The sequence below is a fragment of the Quercus lobata genome, chromosome 2 (assembly GCF_001633185.2).
Source record: "Quercus lobata isolate SW786 chromosome 2, ValleyOak3.0 Primary Assembly, whole genome shotgun sequence".
Taxonomy (NCBI): Eukaryota; Viridiplantae; Streptophyta; class Magnoliopsida; order Fagales; family Fagaceae; genus Quercus; species Quercus lobata.
This window is the reverse complement of record NC_044905.1, coordinates 72,845,028-72,866,906: the sequence shown is the minus strand read 5'-3', so window position 1 is coordinate 72,866,906 and position 21,879 is coordinate 72,845,028. Positions and strand designations below refer to the sequence as shown.

At 33.2% G+C, this 21,879-nt stretch overlaps 1 protein-coding gene across 4 annotated transcripts; it reads left to right on the top strand.

Annotated features, from left to right (window-relative positions):
* Positions 1-11,166: 11,166 nt before the first annotated feature.
* On the top strand, positions 11,167-19,224 carry LOC115976510 (glucose-6-phosphate 1-dehydrogenase 6, cytoplasmic). 4 transcript variants are annotated; one of them, XM_031097814.1, is made up of 16 exons: positions 11,167-11,342; positions 12,496-12,721; positions 13,039-13,124; positions 13,464-13,530; positions 13,720-13,906; positions 14,784-14,941; positions 15,061-15,129; positions 15,393-15,451; positions 15,785-15,821; positions 16,238-16,309; positions 16,664-16,811; positions 17,011-17,106; positions 17,747-17,817; positions 18,489-18,604; positions 18,730-18,775; positions 18,858-19,224. In XM_031097814.1, the coding sequence occupies exons 2-16, from the start codon at positions 12,548-12,550 to the stop codon at positions 19,023-19,025; spliced, it is 1,554 nt and encodes a 517-aa protein (XP_030953674.1). In that variant the 5' UTR covers positions 11,167-11,342; positions 12,496-12,547; the 3' UTR covers positions 19,026-19,224. The 4 variants fall into 4 exon arrangements, with proteins under 4 accessions (XP_030953674.1, XP_030953677.1, XP_030953678.1 ...); XM_031097817.1 differs by lacking the exon at positions 11,167-11,342 and adding an exon at positions 11,375-11,530; XM_031097818.1 differs by lacking the exon at positions 11,167-11,342 and adding an exon at positions 11,543-11,895.
* Positions 19,225-21,879: the final 2,655 nt, after the last annotated feature.

Below are 21,879 nucleotides of genomic sequence, written 5' to 3'. Positions count from 1 at the left end.
GAACTCAAGCCTATGGGGAAAACCAACTACCTGGATGAGGAAAACTAGGTTTTGGACAGAACCAAGGCATTGCATAGTCCTCGGACTCAAGCCTATGGGGAAAACCAACTATTGCATGGTCCTCGGACTCAAGCCTATGGGGAAACCAACTACTTGGATGAGGAAAACTAGGTTTTGGACAGAACCAAGGCATTGCATAGTCCTCGGACTCAAGCCTATGGGGAAACCAACTATTTGGATGAGAAAAACTAGGTTTTGGACAGAACCAAGGCATTGCATAGTCCTCGGACTCAAGCCTATGGGGAAACCAACTATTTGGATGAGGAAAACTAGGTTTTGGACAGAACCAAGGTATTGTATAGTCCTCGGACTCAAACCTATGGGGAAGCCAACTACTTGGATGAGAAAAAGATTGAGTTTCATAAGATACTGTAAAAGGTTAAGGCCAGTAGGAGTTAAGAAGATGGTGAAACGCCCTACCCTTCAGTAGCCTAAGAGGGCTGTTCATTTTGTGGGTGATATTTCCTCGGATGATTACTTCCTACACCGCATCGAGCAATCAGTTATCATCTCGGCTAGTTTTGGGGTAAGTGTCCTTTTTCTCAGGTCGGCATTGTTGTGCCAAATAATCCTATTAAAGTTGTGGTGATATCTTTTTCTTAGCAAGTATTTTGGCCCTATGTGTCATTGATTTAAATACTGTATAACTGCGCCGGACAGCATTTGCAAATTCATAATAACGCCCTTTTCTTTGATAAAAGATTAGGGCCCCAAGTATTGTATTCTAAGGTCGACAGTATTGTGCCAGGCCGACTCAGTAAGCTCATCATAATGCCCTTTCTTTTCCTGCCTAATGGGAGTTTCAACCCTAAGTATCATTCGTTCGATTCAGTATTATTAAACCGGACTGTTTTCATAAACACAGAGTAAGACCTTTTTATTTAACTGGGATTTTGGTCCTAAACGTCGGTCACGGTTTAAAAGTAGAAAGAATTCACAAAGGTGTACGTCTTTGCATTGCGTTATTATTTCGAAAATATAGAGATAGAACATGTAAAGTAAAGTGATAACAATTTTTATTAATATAAAGATGTATTACAACGTACAAAGAGGGGCTTAAACAAGCCTATACAAAATATAGATTGCCAAAATCATAAAAAAAGCAATACATTGGGTAAACAGTCAGATCTCTTTTTAAATTCGTCTCCGAAGTCTTTCCTAACTCTGCCTCAGTAGTGCCCATATCGAGAGAAGGACCTTCCTCAGAAGAAAATGGAGGAGATGAATGAAGAAGATGGAGGAGAAAAAGAGAGAAGAGATGAAAAGAAAGAAAAAGGAGCAAAAGAGGGAGAAGGAAAAGCACCAGGATGGATCTGGTGCTGGGAAGACTAAGAAAGAGAGGCGAAAGGAGGCACCAGTGAACGAAGAGAGGAAGAAGCAGGGGCACTTAGTCCCTGTCTCGGTCCTGACTCCTAACACACTGGGGTCATATTAGGTATGCTCATAAGAGAGCGGTTGGTACTGATAATGGGTGTTCTCAACTCAGTCACGCCGAAAGTTTGACGTGATGAGTCTCTGCTTCGGATTTTGGCTGAAAGGAAGGTGAGACAAATCTTAAGTCTCCGCCATCCTTGCCCTGACCGAGCCATTTTGAGCTTTATTAGGACATGATACTTTGAAGAGGGGTATGGTTCCTTCATCACTCGTTATGGTGAATGTATTATAATTTGGTGTATAACTATTGGGTTAAGTAAACGCTGAGGGAGGCTAAGGGTTTCAAATCTCAGAAAGATAAAAGGGTCTCTGTACGAAAGCAATAGCCTCCTACTTGTCTTCTTATAGGAAGGGTAAAACGAAATGTATTAAATTCGTTCAGGTTTCTAAAAGAATCTGAAAACAAAGATGTGTCCGTTCCACTTCCCCACCTCATTAGACGAACCGTCGAATGTAAATGAATCTCGTAAAGGGAAGTCATTAAAAGCGCGTTTTAGATACCCAAACGACAAAGAACGCATCAGGAGTAAAATCAAAAGACTGTCTCGTAGACCGGTGCATTTCCTGGGCAGATGAAGAGCCGCTAGCATTATTGGTAGGCCGAATTGAATGGGCCATAATAAAGGCTCAGTGTTACCAAAACCCCCCTTTTCCAACCAAAAGGTTGGACAACAGGGTTTTGAAGGGCTATTGTGAGGCCCAAATAATTTATGGGCCAGGCCCATTTACCCGTGTTGAGTCCAAAGGCCTAAGTCGAGGAGGGCTATAACCCAATCTCGATAGTATAAAGCCCAAGATAGCCTTGGGATACAGCCGAGGACAGTTCAGTCCTCGGCAGACCCAAAATCCCACCAGAAATAGGGGTAAAAGCGGTATAGGACTAAGTTTGAAAGAAAATCTAAAAATATCCAGGGAAAGCTGCCCTTACTGCCATTCAATACTCTGCACCTGACAGAGCCGCATTCTTTGGCTTTTACAACCATCCCCAACGACTTTGGGTATGGGCTGATGTGACAAGTATCAATCTTGGAAAGGTTGGCCCTATACGTGGACGAAGGACAGTGAACGCATGCGGATATAAAAGGAAAAATAAGTAACCTAAAGAAAGGGCTGGGAAAAATGGCCAAAAACCAGAGCCTCCCAGCCCCCCTCCAGGAGAAAGACTCCAGGGGTGAAGAAAACTTAACCATGCATGAACACCATGAAAAACCCACCACCTGGTGACCAAGGCCTAGACTTTCAAACCCACGCTCTACAAATGATATTGTGTGGGCCTTTCTATGTGCGAACCTAAACTGTTACGGTTCATTACGAAATCGTGTCCCTACAGTTCCTATTAACATGTTCATAACACCGACAAATGTTGTTATTTTTTAAATGAGTTAGGGGTAATTTTTTTGTACAATTTTCACACAACAGTAAGTTGTTAGCAACAAATCACAATTTGTTGCTTCACTAATTATGAAAATTTTTGAGAGAGAGAGAGAGAAAGAAAGCTAGCTAGTGAAACACACATTAATTATCTGCAACAATACTACGTGTCTTCACAATTAGGAAGACCAATCTTCACAACTCTATGCATATGTACAGGTATATTTATGTATATGATTTAAAATCTAATTCAATCTAGACTTTTCAATTTTTGCACTTAATAATTTATTTGCCACAAAAATTAAAAAAATTAAATGGGATATGTGGCACAAAATTGAACTTTAATATAGAATTTAATTGAATTTAGACTCTTTAATTTTTACACCTAATAATTCATTTGACACACAAATTTAAAAATTAGATAAGATACGTGGCGTAAAATTAGACTCCAATTTGGAATTTAACTAGTCGCTAACCCGTGCGATGCACGGAAAATGTATTGAGTACAATATATAATTTAATCTTTGTTTATTTTACTACAACACCAAAATTGAATTTGTAAAATAAAATCATATAATTAAAACATTTGTTAACAGCTATACGTTTCAGACATTTATTAAACTATATTATTATTATTATTATTATTATTATTATTATCAACTTAACAGTATTTTAATATATGATACCAACATGCTTCAAGAAAATGTCCAACACTGAAAACAATTTCGAAAACAAACTCAACTAAACAGTTTGATGAATAAATATATTACAATCTATAATATAAGCCAAGAAATAAACTTTGAAACCAATATGAACAAAATCCACGTCAAACAAAACCATTTCGATCATTAAGAATATGACTCACTAAAGTCATGAAAAACACAGGATTCATTACAAAAAAAAAAAGCATCTTTAGTCTTTATAGATTTTGCCTAAGTACCCAGATACGATGACACATATTCACACAAAAAGAGACATAAACACGGACAATTAAAGAAAAAATAAGAAAAACAAAAGAGACGTAAACACGGACAATTAAAGAAAAAATATAGGAAAAAAAGTTAGGAATAGAAATATAAGATAAAAATGGGTTACCCTCAAAAAGAATTATCCATGGATATTCATTGAAATCTTCTAGATAATTTCTGATAATAGAAAAAATAAAACTCAAAAGTTATGATGTTAAAACTTCCAAAAGGCCAAAAAAAAAAAAAAAAATTAAAAATCAGAAGATTCAAAGCTTCAAAAGTATTGAAATAAAACAATATATATAATTATGCAATAGAGAAATACAATAGAAAGAAGGGAATCCATGATTATAGCTTTTCCACTTATGTATTGGACTCCTCTCCTTTTTCGGTCAATGCATCAAGGTTAGGGTTATTTGATTTGTTCAATAAAAATTTGAAGATTTAATTAAAAGATTTAGGCCCAGTAATTAAATAAACAAAACAACAATTGACAAACTTATAAGAAAAAGCAACAAATCTATAATTTTTATTGAACAAATCAAATAACCCTAACTTTGATGCATTGACCGAAAAAGGAGAGGAGTCCAATACATAAGTGGAATATGTGAATTGTGAAGTATGAGCCGCCCTCAAAAAAAATCTTGAAGAAAAATAAGTTTTAAGGAGAAAATTGTGTTGCGGCAAAAATAAGTTTTTGGGGCTTAGGTTTTCTACGCAAGCAATTCTTAAATAGGAGAGAGTAGAGGCGGTGGGAGAGTGTCTTTATTTGGCTAGAAGTCTAATTTGCATTGGAAAAGGAAAACAGTAATGAGGTGGAAAATTTAATTTAATTTAAATTTAATTTAAATATTGTGCTGACGTGGAAAATTGTGGGAGTTTCAAAAGTTTCGGTTTTATATATATATATATATATAGATTAGATTTTCTCTTAATTTTGCCTATTAATATATATATATATATATATATATATTTATAGAGAGAGAGAGAGAGAGAATAGTTAATAATACTTATATATATATATATATATACAAGATAAAATTTTTACTTAAATTCTAATTTAAATATACATGTGTGTAAAATTCCCTCCTAGATATTCGAACCACAACCTTTACCTCATATGACAAGCACTTATATAGGATATTATTATAGTACATTTGAGTTCTAAGTTTGAATTAGTGTTTCCTTAAAAAAAGAAAAAAAATCTGAATTAGTGGATCCCACCTAACCATAAGTAATAATTGTAGATTTGTAGTTGAAACATGCGTTTAACTAACACTCATTCATTACATTTCTAATTCTTAAGAATAACATAATACTCAGTTTATTAATGAATAACATAACACTCATTATCCCATTAAAAAAAAAAAAAAAAACATAACACTCATTATCAAAGCTTTTTCCCTATTCCAAAACGAGGTCAAAACTCAAAAGAACCAAACTACACCAAACACCTACTACCAACCACATCATCATACCTAGAAAGTTTAAAAGATAAGCCAATTCCTGAGATCACCTGTGACCTCACCATCATAGTGTTCCACAGCTTTGTGATAGAGAAAGTCTCTATAGCATTGCTCTTCCCTCTTTGTGATATTATACTCCGCTTGGATCCATCCTCTCTTTGGGTTCTTGTTTGCCGACTACATAATTTCAATTGCTTATTTACAAAAAAAACTCGTTTTTTTTTTTAATCATTAATATAGTATTTTAAGTTGAGAAATGTTAATAGATGTCTTAAGGATATTAATTTAGGATTTATTTTTTAAAATGTTTTATGGAGAAAAATAAATAAATAAAATTGTTGACAGTTTTTTATATTTTTCATTAAAGTAGTATTAAAACTTTCTTAGAATAATTTATTAATAATTGCCCTAAAGGCACCTGTTAACATGAACTTTTTAAATGAGTAATTATAGATACTCTTGAAATATTATAAATGCATACTCTTTCCTCTCACAAAATAATGAGTTTCACTAATTAAATTCATAATAGAACCAACAATTCATGTGCAAGGGGGAGTACACATTTCTAATACTGCCGGAGTATTCATAATTTTTCATTTTAAATTGGAGTATTCAAGAAATAAAGTGTGGTTCCTCAAAAAAAAAAAGTAATAATAATAATAAAAAATTCCATTTTAAATTTATAGTGTTCGCTCTACGTTGATTACTATTTATTATCAAGTCAAAACATCATTCGATCTTTAGTGTAAACAGGCGGAGATTGAATTTCATATCTTTTATTTGAGAGACAATAAAATTTTTTAATTGAGTTAATTAGAACTGACAAATTAATATACATTTTAAATATAATCACATAACCTTTTAAAAAATATATATGTAATGACATAAGATAAAACTTGTGTATAATCTAGTGGACCCCAAGTGAATCTTTTGCAATGTCCGGAAAGTCCGGACTGGTGACGTGGGGCCACGTGGCCATATAGTGAGGGAGCATGAGACTCCATCAATAATTAAACGTGGTGTCAAACTTTGACTTTCCTTTGGAATGATAAAAAAAATATGATTCGATGAGACCAGCCATTTTCTGTGGTCTTCGAAGCACCAAATCAACAGTTTAGAAAGCCGGGAGTCATTTTCGCGGTTTCCGTTCGTAGTAATTCAACAAGCAAATTGTATTTCGTATAGCACATCATAATTCCACGTTAACCACTCACTTCTAATATTTTCGGTTTGGCCTTAAATTGCTTAATTGAATCTCGTCTTCACTTAATCCATGCCGTTGGCCAACCAAAAAAAAAAAAGGGTGGAGTGAAAAACCAAAAAAAGAAAAAAAAATTGTGAAGATTTTATTTTTGGAGATAAACAGAAAAAAAAAAAAAAAACGTTTATATTTGTTCATTTAATTTTATTTAATTGGGTTCAAACCCATCATCAAACAAAATTACACGTTCAAACTTAATTTATTTTATTATCGAAAATTTGTATGCACCTTGAAATTGAAGGAGTCTCCTATATTTATAGAGGGAGAGAAGCCTTGAGGTTAGAGAGTTGGAATGAGTTTAAGACTCTTAAAAGCTTTCATTTCACTAAATTAGTCCAAAGAATTTGGAGTTGTGGGCTGGGAAATCGAAAAAAGTCGGAGAGAGGTTGATTGTTTGTTTGGATTGAGGGAAAGAGAGGGGGAATAGAGTAGAGTAGAGTATAGTAGATTTAACATAAAATTAGTTTATTTTTAGCCAACTCTACTATACTCCCCTCCACTACCCCTCCTTCCCCACTCCATACAAACTGGCCATGAGTTTTGGAGACTTCAAGTTTGAGTGCCAATTTGGCACTTGGACTTAGTTTCCCATTTGTGTTATGTTTTGATTTTAGACTACTTCTCAATTTTATATTTTTAAAAATTTCTAAGAGTTTGAGTACATTAGAGAAAGGCTAAAATTTAGAGACTCTAAGTGTCTATTTGAGAACAGTTTATTTAGTTTTTTTATTGATTTTTTTTTTTTATAATAAAATTGTGCTAAAGTATACTTGTATCTTAAAAATGTGAGAAAAAAATGGGAAAAATAGTTTAGAGATGAAAGTAAAGGACAAGGACGACTAGGGTTTCAAGTGATATAGAGAAATGGTGGGCGAGGGCAATAAAAGCTTGGCGTTGCAATGACAAAAGGGTGACGGTGGCTAAGAAAATAAGGTGAAGTGAGTTGAGATTAAGGTATGACTTACTCGAGTGAGAGGCAACCATGCGGTTTAGGAGAAAGGACGGAGCCAGGACTTGGAGTTAAGGGAGGTGGCTCTACTGTTCATTGTGTGCGGCAGCTCTGACCTTTGATTCTACTGCTTAAGAACTGTGGATTTTTGTTTAAAACTTTTTGAATGGTTAGGTTGTTTGTTTTGGGTAAAATAGGTTAATTAGGCTTAATTTTTGTTAGCTTTATTATTGGTAATTTTTATTGTTGGACTAATTTTTTTGGGCTTGTATATTTTGTTTTAGATTTAATCTAATAGTTTTTTTTATGGCCTTTAAAAGGTGAAAAATGCTAAAACTACAAAATGTTTACAAATTGCTAATGTGATGAGCGGTTATTGATAAGTAAAAAGTAATACAAGTGTATGAATCAATAAAAATTTGCTACCTCAATAGTTTGTAAAATTGTTGTAAAAAAGTTAGTAATTGTAACATTACTCTTAAAAAAATTAACGGCTTTGTTACGAGGGGTAAAGTGTAATTTTATTGAACAAAATTGCTAAAATTAGTACCTATTAATATACTAATATTTTTTTAAAAAATTTGGTGGAGGGGGGGTGGGGGCATTGCCCCCCAAGTCCATATGTAGCTCCGTCCATGCTTAGGAGAATGCTACTAGGAAATAAAATAAGTTTATATATTTAGGATTTTAAAGGGTATATTGGTAAAATAACATTTAGTTAAACAAATTAGACAAGTCAAACGGATTTTGTGAATTGAATATAAATACAACACATTTATTAAATGAATTTGTCAACTCTAATATGATATAAACTTGTTAAACCTTAATCTATAATTCACAAACTTTTTTTTTTAAAGAGAATCCATCCTGATGTTATTAAGAATCACGTTGGAAAATAAGCAATTACAAGAGAAGAAAATTCTAGAGTAGCAAACTCCATCCAAACAATTAAAAGGAAATAAAGTCTAACTCTCCTAGACCTAGTTAAAGCATGGGCTACGAAATTACCTTGCCTTATTACATGAGAGAAAGAGTGAGCTCTAAAAGAGTTCAAGATAGACTAAATGTCTTTAACAAAATGATCATGGAGAGAGGGATGGGGAGTAGCCAACGATAATGCCTTAAACACAATTTTAGAGTCCCCTTCTAAGCAAACCTGATGAAAGCCAAGTTCAGCTGCAAAATGTACTACTTTCCTTACTGCCAGCAGCTCCACCAATTCCACCGAGCAAGGTATACGGATTTTCTTCGACAATGCAGCTATGTCCAAACCACTATCATTTCTAATCACCACCCCCAGTCCTGCCTCGTCTGAGTCCGTGAAGATTGCACCATCGTAATTCACCTTCACCCACTCATGGTCGTTTCAGATTTAGAGTAAAGACTAGTAATAAAATTCGATGTATGAGTAGGAACGTAGCTATGCTTGGACTAAGGGGCCCCCCTGGCCCAATGAGAAAAGGCAAAATATAAAAGATGTAAAGCTTGGTTTTGAATTTTCATACTCCATTTTTGTTCAATACTTCCATGCTTTCACAAAAAGTACACTTTTTTTATTCAAATTTTCATTAAATTTTAATTCTTTTTGTGAGTTTCTGTTTAGATTTTAAATGATTTATGAAATTTATTTTAAAGCATTAGCATAGGATAATTACAGCTTAAGTGTTTGATAAAGTTCTCCAAAGAAACTTAGGATAAAAAAACACACACACACACATATATATTCTTTTATAAGTAGCTTGGATAAAAAAATATGAGTAACTTTGGGTTAATCTAGAGTTACAATATGAAGGTTTAGACTATAACAATTTTTTTAAGTATTTGATTTTGAGTGTATCTTGCCCCCTACACTCGTAATCCTAGCACGGTCAATGTGTACGATCCGCCCAAATCAATATCAATTCACCTTCCACACTGGATAAAGATAAACCAACACCCCGGTCCCTGTCTTGGTTTCCATTTTCCAACATTTTAAATAAAAGCCAATAAAGGATTGTAAAAAAAGATCCCCATCCCCCACTTGTATGGGGTTGATTTTTTTTTTTAGGTGATTTTGCGGGGGCTAGAACCCCCGAGCATCAGGACACAAGGGTGCCTGGGTGCCAATAGGCTACTGAGGCCAATGGCGTATGGGGTTGATATTTCATGTTTTGTCGTATCCCCCATATGTATCTCTTGTTATTTATTTATTTTTTTTTTTAAGGTATATACATCCCATGGTGTCTATCTTTAATAAAAAATTTAAAAAAACAAAGCCCATATGGTATTCGGATGGTGGACTTATTGCTTCGTAGTGTGATATAAATCTCTAATTATATCTTAATCTTGAAAAAATAAAGGAAAAAAAAAGAAAAGAAGAAGCCAAATAATTATAAGCTCCTATATATATATATATATATATATTTTTTTTTTAAATTCAGGAAAATGGTAAAAATGCAATTTGCACCAACTAATTTTACCTAAAAATCATTTTAGTTTTAGAATTTGAAGTTTGTCATTTTAGTTTGGTAACTTTGCCAAAAAAATCATTTTAGTCATTTAAGTTTAAAATTAGTAATTTTATTCCGGTAACTTTTCTAATTCAACTCAAAATGATGCTATTTCAATATATTAAGAATTGAAATATTATTTTATTAATTCATCAAAATAAAAAACGAAAAAATTAGAACAAATTGTTCTAAAGATGTTTTCTATCTACTTCAAGTAACATAACAAAACAAAACCCTTAAAAAAGGAGAAATGGTATGTCCATAATATTTTCACAACAAATCTTAAATGGTAAGTTGTTATTGGTGTACAAAAAAATAAGTTTAGTGATGAGTTTAAATTAGAACCAATAACAATTTAACATTAAAAAAAATTTCCCCAACATAGCAAAGCTAAAATCTCCAATTTTTTTCCCCTAGCCTCAATTTTTAGTGAAAATTATTTTTTGAGCAAAGTTACCAAACTAAAATAACTGATTGAAACTCAAAATGATGCTATATCAATATATTGGGTCTGTTTGGATTGAGCTTATTTTTGCTAAAATTGAAAATTGAAACTGAAAACACTGTAGCAAAATAATTTTTAAATGTGTGAATAGTGTCATGGGACCCATTTTTAATAAAAAATTTACTAAAAAGTGTAATTTGTGGGTTTGTAAATAGTGACGAATGCACTATTCACCATGACAAAGTCAACAAATGCGAGCTAAAAAAGAAGAAGGGAAAACACGGATTTCAACAAAACGTGGACGTGGGACGTTGAATCCAAACGGATACATTAAGAATTAAAATATTATTTTATTAATTCATCAAAATAAAATAAAGAAAAATTAGAACAAATTGTTTTAACCATGTCTTCTTTTTACTTCAACTAACATAACAAAACAAACACCCTTAAAAAAATATTTCCCCAGCAAAGCAAAGCTAAAAATCTCCAAATTTCTTTTCCCTTTCCCCTTTTTAACAAAAATTCTTTTTTTGAACAAAGTTACCGAAATAAAATAACTAAACTCAGACTATTTGATAAACTTTCACAAAACATAGTTTCATTTTTGGAAAAAAGAAAAAGAAAAAAAAGGAGGAGTTTGGCGTGAAGTGAGAAAACCTATTACTGTCATCTACCTGAATGTGATAGTATTTCCTATACGTCGGTAGGTACCAAAGCACAAACCAAGTACGACCCGAGAGTCTGTGAAATAGAGAGAGAGAGAGAGAGAGAGAGAGAGAGAGTTGGTAGAGAAGTTGAAGTTGAACAACACAAAACTGTTAGATAAAAAATCACAAAAATTAAAAGCCCACCATTTCTGCCTCAGTATTTTCCAAAGCTCTGCATCAAACAATAAAAAGGTACTACTTTTATTCAACACAATTACTAACACGTACGTGTACACACACGCCCACTTTCTCTCTTTTTCTGGAGCTGTCATTTCTTATTATAAAATTTGCAAATTCCTGGCAAATCAATCAAAACTCTATTTTTTTTTTGCTGTGGTATCTGATTCTGATACCTATCTTGATACCATTGTCACAACCCGGTTCGTGGTTCTTGATTTTCTTGTCGTTCTGTTGTACTGCTTTTGAATTCCATTTTCATTGATTTCGAATTCCCACAGAGAGAGAGAGAGAGTTGGTGGAGAAGTTGAAGTTGAACAACACAATACTGTTGGATAAAAAATCACAAAAATTAAAATTTGCCCACCATTTCTGCCTCAATATTTTCCTAAGCCCACCATTTCTGCCTCCCCCACTATCTCTCTTTTTTCTGGAGCTGTCATTTCTTATTATAAAATCTGCAAATTCTTGGCAAATCCATCAAAACTCTTTCTTTCTTTCTTTCTTTTTTTTTTTTGGCTGTGGCATCTGATTCTGGTACCTGTCTTGATACCATTTTCACGACCCGGTTCGTGATTCTTGATTTTCTTGTCGTTCTGTTGTACTGCTTTTGAATTCCATTTTCATTGATTTCGAATTCCCAGCTTGGATCTGTCAGTTTATGCGTTTTTTGGAGTTTGGGATCCGTTTCTTGAGTGAAATTCTTTAGTTTTTTTTTTTGTGGGATTTTTAGTTTTTGTGGGATTTTTAGTTTTTATTTTTTGTCTTTTGGCTGTCGAGAAATCCGAGGAGGAATAAAAAATTTTGAATTCTCCACTGTTAAAAGCAATATGTTTGTTTGTTCCAACGGTCAGGTAGGTAAATCACATTTTTTTTGGGGGGGTTCTGATCCTATATTTTCTGAGAAACCAAACAGAAAACTAGTGGGGGTTTGAGTTTGACATTCAGTTATATATATATATATATATATTTTTTTTTTTTTCCTCTGAACTTTGAGAGTCTGATGGATCTGAGTGGTTAAAAAAGTAGTTGGGTGTGAATTAAAAATGGGCCATTGAATGCATGTGGCAAAGAAATGAAATCATTATATATGCATACACCAATACCAGTCATTTTCAGTAGCTCTGTTTTATAGTTCATGCTTGTATTTATTTATTTTTTGTTGCAGATTACAAGCAATTGTTAGGTAGCTGTGAGAAGTTTCTGTTCAGCCTAAAAAGATGGAATCAGGATGTTGGCACGTTGAGAAAAGAGTTGGTTTAAAAAGCGATTCGTTCCGGAAAGACAATGAGAATGTCCTTGAAACTGGGTGTCTCTCAATTGTTGTGCTTGGTGCTTCTGGCGATCTTGCCAAGAAGAAGACTTTTCCGGCACTCTTCAACCTTTTTCGACAGGTTTGGCTGGACCCCTTTGTAGCATTTTGTATATAGTTTTCTAGAATTATAGTTATTGGAGGTTTTTAATCAGTTTTAGAATCAAAGATTGAAAATTTAATGTTTTTACTTATTCTATTGGAATTTCAATATAGTTGGTCATGAAAATGTATAAACGGAACGATTTTCTAGTGTTCTCATTTGATGAAATTCTCTTGCAACTCTGATAGACAACTGAGAATTCTGTTTGTTAAGACTTTTTGGGAACTAGAGTTCATGATTTTTCTTAGGAGCTGTGAACTGTAATACTCACTTTGAAATGCACTGGTTGTCCCCAGGGATTTCTACAACCTGATGAGGTTCACATTTTTGGCTACGCAAGGACTAAGATTTCAGATGATGAGTTAAGAAACCGCATACGGGGGTGAGTTATGTTTCTGTTGTCTGTTTCTAAATATTATATCCTAATCAAAGTGAATATAACGAGAAGAACAACAATGTTTGATGTCATTATCCATAATTTTTTCCCTGCTTGCAATAATTTCAATAAATTAATAAATATAATAAAGCTTATTTTCTTGCTCAATACTTAGAAGGAAGAACAGAAATGCACCTTCTAATTTTTCCTTGTTTTGTTTACTTTCATGTTTCTTTGATTGTTATCTTATGTCTGTTCACAAATTGTTTCTTCAAAATTATATTTTAATTGTTTATAAGAATAGCAAATGATGAGGATTAATTGAGATATGATTAATAACTGCAGATATCTTATTAATGACAAAAATGCTTCACCAGAGCACGTGGAGAAATTATCCAAGTTTCTAGAACTGGTTAGTACAAAACTTATCCTGCATCAACCTCAAGATGTGAACAATTGGCTATGAAGTGGAGGCCGCTAGTTCGAATCTCTCCTTCCTCTACCCCTTATAAAATAAAAGACCCCCTTTTTATGCATCATTTTGGAATCATTTCTGTGGTGCACCCAAGTAACATGTAATTGCTTTAATTTATTTTTGTAGATCAAATATGTAAGTGGTTCTTATGATTCTGAGGAGGGCTTCCGGCTGTTGGATAAGGAAATTTCAGAGCATGAATTATCAAAAAATAGTGTGGAGGGAACATCTCGGAGACTCTTTTATCTTGCACTTCCTCCATCAGTTTATCCATCTGTCTGCAAGATGATAAGGAATTTCAGCATGAATAAATGTTAGTTTTTCTAACCCATCTTTGGTTTATGGCTGGAAGTATTAATAAACACTGGCTACTATTGTTTGGTCATTTATTTTTAGAAGGTGCATTTTTCATTCATATTGTTGTTCAAAAATATTTCATGAAGGTTGTTGTTCAGAAATATACAATGAAGTTGTCTTCCTATATACATTCCTAAATTTTCTTTGACATGCTTCTTAATAGGAGCTTAAAGATTAAAAAAAGGAAACATATGGATGCATCTGAGGAGCCATTGGTTGAAGAAGACAGGGCACTATGTTTTAGTCTGGCAATGCTTTAGAAGTTTCACTTTAGGCTTCTTTTATGCTTCTTTATGTAAAGTAAAAAAATTTATAAGTGAGTTTTTGGCCCCAACTAGAGCGGGAAGGGGAGATTAAAAAGTAATGTTGTGTATACAAGGTGCCTGTTTTTTTCATTCATGCTTCATATCTCACTGTGCACATAGAAATTGATTCTGCCATTAAGTGTGACTTTAGAAACTTGAATTCTGTCATTGGATTTACAAAGATGTTATTGCTAGTAGCATTGAGTTCTTTCTAGCATTGCTCTGATGATAAGGGGAAATTCTGAAAGATATATATATATATATATATATATATAATATTTGTTTACATAGTTGGATTTTAGAAAATGAAAAGTAGGCCTTCGGATTTCCCATTTAATGTCACAATTCTGTCTATGTTGTTATTTTGTCAATTGTCTGCATCCTGTGTTTGCATAAAGAGGTATATTGACAATTTGGTAATTTTAGATGGTTGAATCTTGCATGATGGCATTGCGGTTCCTGAATAAGATGCATGCTTAGAATATCTGATACAGAAATTTTTGAATGATTTCATCTAATAATTTCCAGCTGATCTTGGTGGATGGACACGGATTGTTGTTGAGAAACCTTTTGGCAAAGATTTGGAATCTGCAGAGCAACTCAGCACCCAGATTGGAGAGTTGTTTGAAGAACCACAAATTTACCGTATTGATCACTATCTGGGAAAGGAATTGGTGCAGAATCTGGTAATATATGTATAAAATATATACTTATTTTGGCCAAATATCTGTATAACTAGATCTTAGTTATTATTCATTTAGTTTCATGGACTCTGCTTGATTCTATTCTTATATTACATATGCAGTTGGTTCTTCGTTTTGCAAATCGCTTCTTCTTGCCCCTTTGGAATCGTGACAACATTGACAATGTACAGGTGAGAATCCTTTTTTCACAGATAATTTTTGAAACTTGAAAGTTACTCACCTGTGGTGAGGCTGTGAAAGTACATAAATGGTGATAAAAGTAAGGGCAAACTATTAGTTCAAGTGATAATCTTGTGGTCCCTTAATTACATGTATAGTCTTGTCAATTTTTAATATTGTGACTTTCATTTTCACCTACTGTAGCTGTAATATTATGAAGCATTAATAAGCCACAAATTTTAATTTATATCTTGCTTTTATTTTTCTCTGGCAGATTGTGTTTAGGGAGGATTTTGGGACTGATGGTCGTGGTGGATATTTTGATGAATATGGGTATATGCTCAGTACATGCTTGTGTCTCAGTTGTTTGTTGAGCAGGACTCAAACAAACATTCATTCCTTTGCCTTCTTTAAAATTTTCTTTTTACTATTCAATTTTCTTGTATTTTAAAACTTGCAATGTTTTATTCTATAAATTTGGTATTGTTTTTCATTATTAATTCAATTTCTATATTCTGCTGATATGGAAAAGAAATTTTAAAAATTTCAGTTCTAAATGGCTTATAACATTTTTGAGAATCTGTTGTGTTTGCTTACCTGGTTTTATATAATAATGAATCTTGATTAGCAAAGAAAACTAACTAATTAATTTTTTTTTCTGCGCAGAATTATTCGCGATATCATTCAAAATCATCTCTTGCAGGTAACGCCTTGGTATTAGGATGAAGTAGATTCGTATGCTTAATGCTGTCATCTTTGCATGATTGATTGTCTTTATTCTGGATTAATTATTTCTGCTTGAGCATTTAGGAAGCAACAGTGCCATCTTGTGTCTTGAATTGTAGTGTTTGAGTTCTTTTTGGTTATTCATGTTTGACATTTGCTTGGGATAGGATACTTATAGGAACTTGGTGGACCTTGTGTCTGTAGTGTTAACATCTCCAACTGTTATCTATCAAAAAAAAAACTCCACAACTGTAACCTTCTTTTCTCATATTTTTATTACCCAACCTTTCCTTGCAACCCATTACCATACAAACTCCCAACATATCACATGAAAAGAAAGGTGTTTTAATTTTGACTTATTTATATTATTTATTAATTATCTACCAACTGCAGGTTTTTTGCCTGGTTGCTATGGAAAAGCCTGTTTCTCTCAAACCTGAGTACATCCGGGATGAGAAAGTGAAGGTAGGCATCTTCACTACTTGTTGCAGGGAAGTCATTTTAGCTATTATCTACTGATATTTATGCTCTAAAACCTCTCTGATATAGCAAGAAACCAAAATGTCATCATGAAAGTGAGATTTATTGATGAAAATCTACTTTCTAAATGAATAAAAGGAGCATATATATTTTTGTATTGATTTTGAGGAGCATAAGGGCTTTCCAAAGATGTTAAAATATATATATATATATATATATATTCATGTTTTACCATTTGCATAAAGCTCTTTTCTCTATAAAATCTTTTCTTCTTATTACGTGCTTTGAGTTCCAGACATGCTTCCTTACATTGATTACTCTTTATTACCTGAATCTCAGGTTCTTCAATCAGTTCTTCCAATTAAAGATGAAGAGGTTGTTCTTGGGCAATATGAAGGCTATACGGATGATCCAACAGTTCCTGATCAGTCAAACACTCCAACTTTTGCAACTGTAGTTCTGAGAATACATAATGAAAGATGGGAAGGTACAATCTATATTACAATTTTATTTATTTTTCTTTTGAATCTCATTTATATTTCAGTGAAAAATAATCTCTGAACCTTTACCTTGGGGTGTCTGTAAATATCTTAAAGGCCTAATACACACACACACACACACACACACAGAGTTATGCTTTGATTAATGAAGTTGAAAGCTCAATTTTGTTTTCAATATCTTCTCAGGTGTCCCGTTTGTACTTAAGGCTGGGAAAGCATTGAATTCGAGAAAGGCAGAAATAAGAGTTCAATTTAAGGATGTTCCTGGTGATATATTCAAATGTATGGCACCAGAACTTAAGAATTATCAGTGACTAATCTTCAACATTTTGCTTGCTTCCATTGTACGTCTTCTATAGTTTTGTATGTTAAGTGATACGCAGAAAGGAGCTTTCTGATCTGGCTTAATTTGTGTGGACAATCACTTTCAATAGGTTTAGCATATTCAATGGATGTTGGTTTACAATTTTTTTTATGGGGGAGGGGGGGTTCCTTTTTACTGGTAGTGCCTTATGTCTTGTAGTTATGATCAAACTGGGGCATGAATGATTGTATGGTAACAATTTTCTAAGGTATTTCTTGTACTATAGTTTTGGTATCAAAAGTGAATAGTCACGATTATTAGCTAAGTGAACATTTTTTGTGAAGATTATTGCACTGGGGAATAAGAAGAATCACTCATTGTCTATTTCTGAAATAAGATTGTTTTTTACTACTATTATTTTGATAAGTACTCTTCTTGCTTATTATACAATACCATACAATAACTACTCTTCTTGCTGCCTCATAGCTACTTGATTTCTACATTCATTCTGTACTTTTTAAGACCATAAATGCTGCTTTTGTATTATGCTTGTCCTGTCACATGTTTGGTTACAAGTTTTTGATTTATTTGTTGATTGAACATTATGTCATTGTTTAGGTAAAAAACAAGGGAGAAATGAGTTTGTAATACGCCTTCAACCCTCAGAAGCCATGTACATGAAGCTTACGGTATGTTAGTGATTCTAATTACGTCATTACAAGAATTATTTTTCCCACAATGTTTGAGCTGGTACCTGCTTTATGGTTTCATGTGTGTGTGTTGTTGAAGACTTTGTGGGGCATCATGTAAAGTAACGAACATTACACTTCTGCTTGTCTGTAAAATTATATGGGCTGCAGATTTTTCCTGGACTATCTTTCAAAATAACATTTTAGTGCATATCTGAAAATTTGGTTCTGATCTGAAAATAGGTCCCAATGTAAAGCTCTGAACCCTGTATGCCAGTGTACGTGTTCATGTTTCACCTATCTTGGATCAGGGATGGCTCTTTCTCCACCGGTTCTGTGTATCTTAATTGTTTACTTGTGATCATTTAAGTATGCCATATTGGAGATACCCACTAGCTTCATGTATGCATTGATCAGTAAAAATAATGATACAAGCACTTGGATTGCAATAACTTTAGTTGCATCATACTATATCATACTTTTATGGCTATTGTTTTGTGCGTGTATATATATATATATATTTGTTCACTGCTCATATTATCAGCTTTTACAATTACAAAAAATTTTAGAAAAATAATATAAATTTTAATTTTACTGAAATCCTCTCATAAGGGTCACTAAAATTGTTCTATTTTGCTCTGAAAACCCATTGCTTAATGTGTCTCGTGCAGGTCAAGCAGCCTGGACTGGAGATGTCTACTGCCCAAAGTGAATTAGACTTGTCATATGGGCAACGTTATCAAGGGGTTACAATCCCAGAAGCTTATGAGCGTTTAATTCTTGACACGTATGATCCTTACCCTTCCATACACAATTCTAGTGAATATTAATATGGGACAAGGGATTTGAGGATTAATATTTTTGCAATGCATTGAATTCTTAATTATTGAAAATGGGAATTTTGTTTTGCAGAATAAGAGGTGATCAGCAGCATTTTGTTCGCAGAGATGAGTTGAAGGTATGAACATTGTAGATAGCATAACATATAGTAGCATGTAGTGATAGTTCCCACTCTGATGATAATATTCTGTCAATCACAGGCGGCCTGGGAGATCTTCACACCTCTTCTGCACAGAATTGACGATGGTAAAATGAAGCCACTTCCATACCAACCAGGCAGCCGAGGTCCTGCAGAAGCAGACAAACTGCTAGCAAAAGCTGGTTATGTTCAAACACATGGTTATATATGGATCCCTCCCACCTTGTAGATGCAGCTTGCTTCCTTTTGTTATGTATCTATGATGTTGCCTGCACTTGGTATTGTATGTCATAAAAATTTGCTTTTACATACTGTTTATTCGGAATAAGAATATGGTATGGTCTGTATTGAGAAATACTTGCATTATGCAAGCAGCACGATGTATTTGTATTACCATTATAAATAAATTGTTGATGTTCATGGCTTCAGGCATGGTCTACCTTTCAGAAATAAAAGAGAGATGTTGAGCAAATACTGTTCCACACTTTTTAAGCTCCATTTTTCTTGTTTACTATGTCGACATAAAAAAAAATGAAAAGAAAAATGAGTATATAAGAAGAGCCACTTGTCCACTTTCACATAATTGAACTACTGTCTTTTGTGGTAATTGTGACTCCCGAAACATAAATGAGGAAAATGTTCATGTTAATATCAATATTAATATAAAATACTTACAAACTAATATGAAAATAAATGTGATTGGTGTTACTTCAACAACCTAACAAGCAAATGTTTGAATTGTTTTTTTGTGATTGATAATGCATTAAATTTTGTAAAGTTTATGTAGTAAAAGGGTAATTTATTTTTCACTCACGTGTTGGTCAAAACCATAAATTTCATAGTCGTGTTAAGAACACAATATATATATATATATATATATATAATTTTTTCCCACAACATGTTGAAGTGGTAAGTTGTGATTGATATATCTCTTTCATACAGGTCTATTGTTAATCTTATTTTTATTGTAAACCAATCATAATATATCACCTCATTAAATATAATAAAATGATAAAAATTATGAAATTTTGTATTACTAGACTTATTCATGGCTAAACAGATAAGTCAAGCTCTCAACTATGTATTTGGATGGTTTGAGGCTCTCTCTTGTGTATCTAACCCAGACTTTAGAGTATTGGAACATTTTTCAATCATTGGATGAGTCATTGCATCACTTTCTCAATGAAAATCAAAACAAGTGAGTTTTTTTTTTTTCCCACTTTCTCCTGCAAAAAGAGTACTTTGATATTATTACCTTCTAATCTTCTATGGTTATTTTTTACTATTATATTTAAAATAGGCAATGATAGTTGAGAGGAAATATTTTGTGTAACTGTTATATATAACATCTCTTTCACATGAGATGGACCCTACAAAGATGAGGAGGAGGTATACCATGTTTGTTACTATACGGATATATGAGTCTTCTCTCTCACTAACTGTGAGAGAGAGGACTCATATATCCGGGTATATTTTTCCCAAATATGAGACTCCCCTCATGTGAATTGAGATAGAAGTTACAAATCTCCATCACTCCAAATACCGCTTGGTGGAACCTAAACCTTTGAAGGCTTGAAGCTGTAGTAAAATGTTCACTTCACTATCTTTTCCTAGGGACTTTCGTATACTTTCTTTCAAAATAAAGTACTTATAAACAGGGACGGAATCAAGATTCGAACCTGAGGGGGACCAAAGCTTAAAACAATTTTTTTTTTTTTTTTAATTTATGAAAATAAAAACTAACATCTATTTCATATTCAACAAAATACTACATATAAAATAAGTGTTTCTTAAACATTTGATATTATAAACATTTGGACAAAGTATAACATAAAAAATAAGTATTTTTTAAACATTTCAACACATTTGTCGGTTTTTTTTTTTTTTTTTTTGGGATGAGAGTTTGTTGGTTATTGATGTTATACTTTCAGTCCATATTTATTTATTTTTCTTGTGGGTCAATATCTAAACATTTCAAAGGAGATCCAAAAATATATATATAAGGGAAATCTTAATTTTTCAGATTATATATGTATACCAGTTTTTTTTTTTTTTTTTTTTTTTTTTTTTTTTTTTAAATTTGGGGGGGGGGGGGGTCCGTCACTGCTTATAAAATTTGATTTGGTCTTCGCCTTCTAAATATAGCATCCTAGACTTTAGGCGTTGTTTCCAACTTCCAAGTTGATATTCATATAAAATCTGTTGTATCAAGGTAATGTCCAATGAGAAACAAAAGCCTAACTTGGATGGAGCTGGAGGGAGATGAAACAAAGGAGAAGAATATGTGTGTCTATATATATATTAGCACATTCTGATTATCCTCCACTTTCTTCTTCTTCTTCTTCTTCTTTTTTTGGTTGAGTGTTCAAAATTCTTTGAATATCTAATTATTCCCTTGATATGTCTAGTTCCTCCCTCCCCCTCCCGATTTCTTGCATTGTATTGTTTCCATCTCCTCAAAGTATATAATGTGTCACTTTTATTTCTCCAATAAAAGTTGGTTCAAAAACACCACTCATATCTTTGAAAATAAATTAAGTATGCAAGCTAGTAGGACTTTTAAAAATTGGATCCGATCCTAATAACCCGTGCAAAATTGAAGGAAAAATACTGATTAGGGTAGGATTTTTTGGACCCGCAAAAATGAATCAACTCAATTATGCTTGTCCACGGGTCGGGCCGGGTCGGTTTTGGACCCAACTCAGAGTCAACCCGTCGGTGTTGGGTGGAGGGCAAAGGAACCCAAAACCGATCGCCGACATCAATCGGTTGAGTTGGTTTCGGGTGAGAGTAGGCATTAGTCGTTTTGTCGGTCACCGAAATTTGAAAAATGTGCTGAAATATTGTGAGAGACTACGCCCCTGACCCTCGTTTTATAGGATGTTGGGCCAAACCCACGTGAATGGGTGGAGTCGTGTTATTGCCTCTCAAAATGAAGGTTTGACTAGTTATATTTTCCCCTTTAGATTAAGAGTTTTACAATAGAGTCGCCACTTATTTAATTATTGGAATAAATAAGAAAACCAAAATTGAAAGTTTCCTCATTTTATTAATTTTCAATTGAATTTACATTGATCATAGGA